We start from the raw sequence: 10505 nt of genomic DNA on the forward strand, positions 1-10505 counted from the left end.
AAATATTAAAATTTGTTTGATGATCTGAGACATTTAAGCGTGGCAAAAAAATTATAAATCATGAAGGGGGCAAATACTTTTTCACAGCACTGTACAACCGGCCTCACAACCGCAGACCATGTGAAACCACACCAGCCCAGGCCCTCCACATCCGGCTTCTTCGCCTGCGGGATCATCTGAGACCAGCCTCCCGAGCTCCGACTGGGAAAAATCATTTTGAACAGTCATCAAACTTGGAATTCCAACTCGGGACCTCGGACCTCTTTCTAGAGTTCCAACTTTCCGACCTGAAGATCACGGATGTCATGATTTGACCTCGTATTTTTCAGAGTATCACAGTTTTTTTAATGTGGCAACTGTGTAGGTGTAGACACATGGTGTTCCATGATCAGAACTCTGTAATCAGAACACTAAAACTGCATGAGCTGTCAAGTCAACCACCTGATAGAGGTCCTAGATGGCAGGGAGCTCAGCCCCAGTGATGTACTTAGCTGTCCGCACAACCCTTTGTAGCGCCAGGCGATCGAGGGGGGTGCTATTGCCATACCAAGCAGTGATGCAGCCAGTCAGTATGCCATTCAGCAGACACTCTTATCTCTACCAACTGAACTAGTGTCAGAAGACTAAATTAAAGCATAAACGCTTCAAATGAGTTTGCAACTAAAGTTTATTGTCAATATAACTTTGCATATGTTTTGTGATTGCAATGTAATGTGTCCTGACCCTCTTATGACAAATGCAGGTTATACAACAAAAACTTAACATAATTTGCAGGAGATTCTGGTTCCCTATAGTCATGTTTTTTTGCTTGTCATTAGCAACATATATAGAATCAAATTCATACAACTGGAGCTATCTAGTAAACACATTCAAACATTAAGATATTTCTGGGTAAAAACAATTCAGGTAGTTTCAGTGTAAAAATAACCATCCAATTAACAAAAATCACTGTATTAAAAACAAAACATTGAATTCCTATGCTGTTTTTCAACCAAGGATTAAACCATGAGAATATTGTGCCTCTAGTATTCCTAAGAAAAATGTGAGCCTCCTCAAGGTTTCCCCATCGGCAGGATTTTGACAGCTGAGTATTTCGCTAGTGTTTGACAATGTAGAGAGACATTACTACTACACAGAGACCATGACTTTTATAATTTGTGAATTTTCTGGTGTGATTTTAGGGAAGATGCCGTTGTGAAACTTCTCCCACAGTCCGAGCAATAGTATGGTTTCATTCCAGTGTGTCTCCTCTGATGATTTTTCAAATCTGTTGAAAAAGCAAAGCTTCTCTCACACTGAGAGCACTGATATGGTTTCTCTCCGGTGTGAATTCTCTGATGCTGTGTTAAGTTTCCAAATGAAGAGAAGGCTTTGCCACAGTCAGAACAGCCGTACGGCTTGTTGTCTAGCCTGTGCACTCGCTGATGTGCCGTTAAAGAGTCTGCCCTAGCAAAACCCTTCCCACATTCAGTGCATAAGTGAGGCTTCTCCCCTTTATGAATTTGCTGATGTGTTTTGAGGTGATGTGATCTGGAAAAACCTGTCCCACAATCAGGGCACATGTATGGTTTCTCTCCAGTGTGCACACGCTGGTGTTTTTGCATGTTACCAAAATGTGAGAACCCCTTTCCGCATTCAGGACAGTTGAAAGGCTTCTTTCCTGCATGCACAGCGCTCTCATGCGATTTGAGGTTTCCCAATTGAGAGAACCGCTTTCCGCACTGAGAGCAGGGATAGAGTTTCTCTTTGGTGGGACGCTGCACCCTCTCTGAAGTGTGAACTCTCTTGTGTATGGTTAAGATGTCTGACCTAGCAAATACCTTGCCGCACACAGCGCACTTGTATGGTTTCTCTACACTGTGAATTTTCACATGTTTTTTTAAATAGTCTGACCTTGCGAAACTCTTCCCGCATTGAATACAGCCATAGCGTTTCTCTCCTGTATGCGTTTTATTGTGTAATTTCAGATGCCCCAATTGGGAAAATCCCTTTCCGCACAGAGAGCAGTTGTACGGTCTGTCTGATTTGGGCAGCTCTCTGTCTGATTCCCCTGACTCCGAGGAAGTCTTCCCACTGTCGGAGTGTGAGTTTGGGCTCCCTCCTGGCCCTGGCAAAAACAAACAAGATCTTGAGTTAGACAGATAGAGCTTAGTAAATCTCCACGATAAATTGTCATGTGACCAATCCAAATCAGGGCTCTAGACTCCCTATTCCTAGGTTTACGTTAGTGTAGGGGACTGATTTCGACCTGGGACAACAGGTGGGAACAATCAATTATCTGGTAGAACAGAAAACCAGCATTACTCTGGACCTTGCAGGGTAAAAAGCCCTGCATGGTCAATACAACATCTGCATTGGCCGTGCAGTATTTACGCTCATACTTCTTGTGCTTCGCAGAGCAGCGCAGAGCTGTTGTCAAGGAAGTGAGTTTGTGTTTATACAGGAACTCCCGCCCCGCCCCCACCTACCATCAACCAAACATGTCAATGCAGAGCTATACAGAACCACCGCATTGTTACAAAATTTGGGATGCGCATGGCGATGCGGTTCGGAACTCAATTTGGCCTCTGCATGCCTCCGCCATTGCGTCGCACCCTTTTTACAAGTCACAAGTAAGTCTCAAGTCTTAGAACTCAAGTCCCAAGTCCAAACCGACAAGTCCCAAGTCCTTAAGTCATGTGCTCTTCATCAAATTGAATAGAAATTCATATTTTTAACAAGAGTAATAGTTAGTATATTACATTTACACAAATCATGAATGCTTTTAAAAATATATATATTTATTACTTTCCAAATAAACTTGATATTTTCATGGAAATATATGGGTAGCCATGAGGTAAACATCAATGAAACAAAACTAATATTGTAGTGCTCTCTCTCTCCAGATATACTCTAGACACCTAAAACAATCCTGTCATAAAATTACAATCATTTAATAAAATCTTCTTCGGGATCGGTGTCCCTTCCATGGGACGGTTGAGCTAACTTAATTAGCATGAGGTTTAAGTAACAAGAAAATTTCCCAGGACATAGACATATCTGATCTATCTGGCAGAAAGCTTAAATTATTGTTAATCTAACTGCACTGTCCAATTTAGAGTAGATATTACAGTGAAATAATTTCATGCTATTGTTTGAGGAATGCACAATTTTGAACATGAAAAGTTATTAATAAACAAATTAGGCACATTTGAGCAGTCTTGATACAACATTTTGAACAGAAATACAATGGTTCTTTGAATCAGTTGAAAATTTTGCACATACACTGCTGCCATCTAGTGGCCAAATCTAAATTGCACCTGGGCTGGAATAATACATTATGACCTGTCTCTTGCATTTCAAAAGGTACAATTAAATACAAAAGAACTGTTGGTTTATTCTTTGTATTACCATTTACCAGATCTATTGTGTTATATTCTCCTACATTCCTTTCACATTTCCACAAACTTCAAAGTGTTTCCTTTCTTTGTGCAGTTTCAAATGTCAAACAAAGTTGGAAGTTTGTTTTCCAAGTTGCAATCTGTTTTTTTGTTGACTACATCGTAGTCTTTATATCCAAAAATAATAATTTGGGGTATCAGCTTTCCAAGGGCTCCGTCTGAATTCACCTGCCGATGTTCCTCTGCACTGCCATGCGCAACTTTTTCTCCGCTGGCACAATTTGATTGGCTGCTCTCTGATTCAAACTGTAATCCATTAAATGAAGAATTAATGCGCTGAACACTTTTTTAATAGCATAATTTTTTATGTATATTTGGGCTTGGGGAGAGTATCAAGTCAGTTTGTGCCAAAAGGCTCATGTCCAAGTTGTCACAAGTCATTGGTGTTAAAGTCAAAGTCGAGTTGCAAGTGTTTTTTTGATTTTGTCAAGTTGAGTCTAAAATCATCATGTGACTCGAGTCTGACTCGAGTCCAAGTCATGTGACGAGTCCACACCTCTAATATATCATACACTGCATTTGAGGAAACAATGGATAAGTAATTTGGATTTGAAAGTTGATCAACTTGTAAACTCACTTTTGAGAAAACCATCTTTCAATGTTTTGGTACTACTATTAGAGAGCCCTTCTTTGTCTACACCCTTTACACCCTCTTAAGCCTTAGCCCCACCCATCTCTTTATTAAGGGTTGATCTGACCATTCTGTACTAACTTGCCATTTACTTCCAGACATCTAAGTGAGAGAGAACCGCTCACTGAACATTACTCGCCCTAGCAGAGCTGGTTAGGCTGTTATGTTATCTTCTTATGGCTGGGGGCAGTATTGAGTAGTTCGGATGAATAAGGTGCCCAGAGTAAGCTGGCTGCTACTCAGGCTCAGTTGATAATATATGCATATAATCAGTAGATTTGGATAGAAAACACTGAAGTTTCTAAAACTGTTTGAATGATGTCTGTGAGTAACAGAACTCATATGGCAGGCAAAACCTGAGAAGAAATCTAACCAGGAAGTGGGAAATCTGAGGTTTGTAGTTTTTCAAGTCATTGCCTATCGAATATACAGTGTCTATCGGTTCATATTGCACTTCCTAAGGCTTCCACTAGATGTCAACAGTCTTTAGAACCTTGTTTGAGGCTTCTACTGTGAAGGAAGGGGGAATGAGAGCGGATTGAGTCAGGGGTCTGCCAGAGTGGCATGAGCTGGTCACGTGCGCTCATGTGAGAACGACCTGCGTTCCATTGCGATTCTAAAGACACAGGATTTCTCCAGTTCGAACATTATTGAAGATTTAAAAAAAAACTAAAGATTGATTTTGTACATCGTTTGACATGTTTATACGAACTGTAATATAACTTTCTGAACTTTGTCTGAACTTTCGCCTGGACTTGCCCGGCCTTGCAAGTTTGGATTTGTTTACCAAACGCGCTAACAAAAGGAGTTATTTGGACATAAATTATGGACTTTATCGAACACACATATATTGTGGAACTGGGATTCCTGGGAGTGCATTCTGATGAAGATCAAAGGTAAGTGAATATTTATAATGCTATTTCTGACTTCTGATGACTCCACAACATGGCTCGTATCTGTTTGGCTTGTTTTGTTGTCTGAGCGCTGTACTCAGATTATTGCATGGTGTGCTTTTTCTGTAAAGTTTTTTTGAAATCTGACACAGCGGTTGCATTAATTAAGGAGAAGTGTGTATATAATTCCATGCATAATAATTGGATCTTTTATCAATGTTTTATGAGTATTTCTGTAAATTGATGCAGCTCTCTGCAAAATCACTGGATGTTTTGGAACTACTGAACATAACGAGCCAATGTAAACTCAGATTGTTGGATATAAATATGAACTTTATCGAACAAAACATACATGTATTGTGTAACATGAAGTCCTATGAGTGTCATCTGCCATAAGAAGTTATCCAGAGTGACTGCAACTCTGCTGTCAGATTGTCGATTTGTAAATTCAGAGTGTTTCACGTTCAGAGCGCACACTGGATCCTCAATAAGTAGGCTTGATCTGAAAGCTCTGACCTCAACTACAGTCAAGCACCCAAGCTAACTGGCTAACTACTTCCAGACACAATGAGAAAACACCCCACTCTGACCATTTTACTCACCCTAGCAGAGCTGGTTAGGCTTGTTTCATGTTATCCAGAGCATTGGTGTTTAACTGTGCTGCTGGCAACAATTGAATTACACTTTGTTGATGAAGTTTACTGACACCGGACACATTCAACGGGTGTTGAACGTTAAAATATTATTCTGCGCTCTGGCACACTAAGACAAGCTTCTTTTGTTAAGAAATATAGCTAGATAGCTAGCTAGGTAAACAATGAATCCAATGCATAACATAATGTTAGTTAGCAAGCCAGCCAGCTTCATTAGCTAGGTAGCTAACAGTACACTAACTTGAAATGAAAATACTTCGTCAAAATTAGAGTGGAGTCTTTTGTTAAGACACGTAGCTAGCTAAACAATGGACCATAATCACAACTCATGACGTCACTACCCTGCATGAATCTGCAGCTAGCTAACCAACCAGGCTCTATGGCTATAACTAGTCAAGCAAATGTGTCTGAGATACGAAGAATAAGATCATACACATAACGTTAGCTAGGGACCCAGCCAGCTAACGTTAGTTAGCTAACAGTACATTTGAAATGAAAACACTGTCAAATTTATAAACGTGTAATATCTGAAAATATAGCTAGCTAGACTATCTTATCAGTGTACATGGTTGCTCTTAGTTTGACAATGTATCCAGACTGGTATTTTCTCCATCTCCTTAGCTATCATTCTCCAGCTAAAGTTAGCTGGCTAACAGCAAACTTTAACTTGACATTAGATTTATGCAGTTTTACTACGCGATACGCTTTCAAAAAGCCGCGTTCGACAATTACCTAGACATACTGACCAGCTCCAATAGACAGATATGTGCTATATAGCAGACCAATCCAAACTCCTCTCTCGGTGTGTCCAGCCCACTCATTATCTCAGCCAATCATGGCTAGCGGGAAGGTTGCTCACTTCTTCTGTGGCTCAACCAACTAAGCTTGTAATTTTAACAATTTTACTTGTATTTACAGATGGCATACAAGTTTGATAATAAGGCACATGAAAGTTCACATGTTCGAGAAGGCATTTCGTAAACATTTTAAGTCCAAACGGCTCTCCTGTGAAGTCGTGACTTGCGAAATACGCCTAGTTTCCTGAATCGGGTCACAAATCTTCAAGGCAAGTTATGCTTGAATGGGAAAGACTAAGGCAGGGGTCTCAAACTCATTCCATGGAGGGCCTGGAGTCTGCAGGTTCTTAGATTTTTCCTTTTAATTAAGCCCTAGACAACCAGGTGTGGGGAGCTCCTTACTAATTACTGTCATGAATTAATCAATTAACTATATTGTTAATGATATAGCCTTGTTCTGTTCAATGTTCTCTACCTATATAGTACTCTTAATACCCCCAAATTCCTGTTATATTCAGAAGAATACAAGATATAAATTACTGACACCATTCAAACCAATGAAGGTTCGGAACTTTAAAGCCAGTTCTCTCAGAATCATCTTTTTGCAGATAGAACCTTATACTGTAGCTCTCGAATTCCCTTCTCAGAGAAGGACATGTACACTTCACAGGGAGGGAAAGAAGATGGTTGCCTATGGTTGCCTACGCCTGCACTCTGGTCCTGGAGTGCTGCAGGCAATTCATGTTTTTGATTTAACGGACATGGAAGACCAGGTGTGTGTGTTCATTTTTAGCTCAGTTGGTCAGGGCTGCGTTCAGTACATAAAAACGTAATAGAGTGTTCAACTGAACAGAAGCCATGCTGCACTGATCGACCAGTTGAAAAAACGGGTAGGGCTGAGTTGCGAGTTCAAAATGCACCCCTGCCCTTTAAATACGTCACTCGTTGCTTCAAGTCTGTTAAAGAACGTTTTGTGAAAACGTGTAGTTCAGTAGAAAACGTTCCGCAACGTAGCAAACGTTCAAGCGAACTGAACGCACCCCTGATTAGGGCCGAGATGGAACAAAATCCAGCAGTACCTGTGGCATTCCAGGAACAGGATCGCCTACCCCTGCAATAGTGTGTGTCATGCAATTAACCAGTCCCATAATTCATCTTCCATATAAGAATAAACTAAAGTAAATAACAAATTAAGAAAAAAGGTAATTGAGGATTTTTTTAAACCACAACACTTATCCAGTAATAATCAGCCACCACTCTTACTTTGATAACTGAAATCGCCAAGGTCCTCTTCTTCTTTGAGTTTCAACTCGGTCGGTTGGTATTTATTCACCGATGTCCTGCCATGAGGCTGCGTAGATAAATGTATAGATTAATGAGCATGAACGCATTCTATAAAAAAAAGCACGAGTAGCCTATATCGCGCTCAAAATCCTACAAGAGCTCCACGTGAAGTGTGTCTCCTGCCTCACAGTTGTAGCAGACATTAACCAAAGCAAAGGGGCAATGGTGAAACAGGCATGCCAAATGTACCTCTTCTTCCATCGCGTCCCGCAAAATCTAGTAAAGAAAATGAAGCCTATGTAAGAGGCTATTATTTTGAGGAAACTTTGTGTTAAAGTATAGTCTGTAGGCTAGTCTGTGTCCGGTAAAGCGTCGACTAACGATGTAAACGCTCCCATGGGGCAGAAGTCAGCTTGTTGTTGTGATTCTAGATGGCCGGGACGTCACGCTCCAGGAAATCGATGAATCCGGGAGAAAGAGAGCGCGCGTGTTTGAAAAAGGGAAATCGTCGTGGTCGCTATTGATAAAGAGGAACATCAAGATGAAGTAGCTGCTTTTCAAGTGGGACGCACTTTTGAGCGCTACATCTGGAGGGGTTCGTGCTGATTTTAGGGAGATTGTGAGGTGGTAGTTTTTGGATAAAGGGGACTCTTGCCTTTTGGCTGATCCATTTGAAGTTTGGGCTCCCGAGTGGAGCAGCGGTCTAAGGCACTGCATCTCATTGCAAGAGGCGCCACTATCGTACCTGGTTAGAATCCAGGCTGTATCAATCACATCACACGGTTGTGATTAGGAGTCCCATAGGGCAGCACACAATTGTCCCAGTGTCATCCGGGTTTGGCCGGAGTAGGCTATCATTGTAAATAAGAATTTGTTCTTAACTGACTTGCCAAGTTAAATAAATAACTATGTTAAATAAATAATTTAAAAAGTTGGGTGCTGTGGAATCGATGAGGGTAACTGGTCAGGGGGAGCAGGTGCTCCATTTTATACGAGTGCGGGCAAGAGATGTGAATTGTTGTTTTGCTCTCTCAAGAAAAGGGTACCATTGAAAGTAGTGATTACTGGGGTAGCGGTAAATGTGAAAGCTGACCAACTGAAGGGGAAAATTCACAATATTTGTGATGCTCATCGTTTGAGGCGACACAGACAGGGTGGCGTGAGTGGAGAAACAGAAGTCATTGTCTTTCCTTTTGAGTTTTGATGTTGAATTTTTGCCCGACAAAGTGATGTTAGGATATAGAAGTGCATTTGTGCTGACTACACTACGTTGTTACAGGTGTCAAGCTTATGGGCATGTTGCAGCAGCGTGTAGGAGGGAGGTTCCTAGGTGTGAGGAGTATGCAGAAGGGCATGAGACAAAGGAATGTGTAGCATTGTGGAAAGTAGTGGGATGTGTTTAATTGTGGGAGTGCCCATGGGGCTGGGGATCAGAAATGTCCTGTGCGAGAACTGCAGATTGAGGTTTCCAGGGTTAGAGTCGTGAAGAAGTTGTCATATGCTGAGGCAGTGAAGAAAGTAGAGGAAGATGGGTCAAAGGGGAGGGGTCTTGAGCAAAGTGGTGTGAGTAGTAGATTTGTACCAATACAGAGGGATAAACCAACAATTGATATGTTTCAGTAAGATTGGATATTTGGCATTTATGGCAATGGTTATCAACTGTACTGCAGGGATGGATTGTGAATTGCAGAAAATAGAGGTTGCAGAAAGGTATTTGAGTGTGCGAGACTTGACATCAGAAGAGTTACAGGGTGTTTTAAGTGGTGGTGTCCCATCCTTCAAGGCTGTCGGCCTGAAGTAGGACTAAATCGATTTAAATAGTGGAGTATGGTATTTATTATTTTTAGTGTGTAGTGTTTTTTAATCTTACATTTTTTTAATGAAGCAAAGTATGAGGGAGTTATACTTCAGTCTAGTAGGTGGCGGTAATGCAACGTGTATTGGATGCCAACCGCAGTTAAACCTAATCGAATAATTCTAGATGGCCAGATTGCTAGCAAAAATTACAAGAAACTGCCATGTGGGGAATGTTAGTGGCTCATTTAATCTTGTTCTTGATACCATGTCATGAGGTGTTTTGACTGATTTCATGTCAATGCTCTATGGTTTAAAATGGCTAGCTAGCTAACCAATAACTGTAATTATGTATTTGAGACAAGTGGTCATTGTGCAAATGTATTTATGTTTTCAATAAACATTGGAGATGAAATATAATTTACATGTTGTCAACAATCTAAGCAAAACCTGTCTGTTTTGCCCCATAGTTGTGCACCAGTAGGTTTTGTTGCTTAACCAACCAACCCCTCTATGTTCACCTAGCTAGAACATTTTGGTTTCTAACCTTGGCATTTTAACACAATGGGCACAGAGGTGTAAATTGCTATTGGGCAGATGGAGCAAGGCCATGAAATGCCAGACAGACCACCTGAATACGGTTCCCGTCTTTGTGAATTGGTGCATTAACACAAAGCGTTGACCAAAGATATAGAACGTTTTTGATACTTGAAAATAGAGTGTTTCACTCTGTTTTTGTGTTGCATGCCTATTCGATTTGAATCACACCTGTAGTTTCTAATTGAAGCCAGAAAATTCATTTCTTTACCATGTTGTCTTGAAGTAGCCTTCTTCACGCCTTAGAGTACCACAATATGAGTCATAATACCCATAAAACCCATTGGTCAAACGGAAATGGTTCCAATCGTTTTTCCACCATTCATTTTTCCCATTTGAGGATTTTAGAAACAGTTAAACAGTTAGAGTTTAATTGCTGTGATAGGAGAACTGAGGGTGAATCAACAGCATTGTAG

At 40.8% G+C, this 10505-nt stretch overlaps 1 protein-coding gene across 1 annotated transcript; it reads right to left on the reverse strand.

Annotated features, from left to right (window-relative positions):
* Positions 1 to 617: 617 nt before the first annotated feature.
* Positions 618 to 8130, reverse strand: LOC135504819 (zinc finger protein 239-like). The gene is made up of 3 exons (XM_064923697.1): positions 7948 to 8130; positions 7678 to 7765; positions 618 to 2107 (listed from the first exon to the last, which is right to left on the reverse strand). Exons 1-3 carry the CDS (start codon positions 7957 to 7959, stop codon positions 1149 to 1151), a joined length of 1059 nt encoding a protein of 352 aa, XP_064779769.1. The 5' UTR covers positions 7960 to 8130; the 3' UTR covers positions 618 to 1148.
* Between the last annotated feature and the right edge of the window lie 2375 nt (positions 8131 to 10505).

The sequence above is a fragment of the Oncorhynchus masou genome, chromosome 18 (genome assembly GCF_036934945.1).
Source record: "Oncorhynchus masou masou isolate Uvic2021 chromosome 18, UVic_Omas_1.1, whole genome shotgun sequence".
NCBI classification, from domain to species: Eukaryota; Metazoa; Chordata; class Actinopteri; order Salmoniformes; family Salmonidae; genus Oncorhynchus; species Oncorhynchus masou.

What these genes read in the sequence shown, in the direction of transcription:
- LOC135504819 (XM_064923697.1), bottom strand. An exon ending in TGGCGATTTCAGTTATCAAA is followed by an intron (nt 2,108 to 7,677) that starts GTAAGAGTGGTG and finishes TGTTTTTGCCAG; the next exon opens with GGCCAGGAGGGAGCCCAAAC.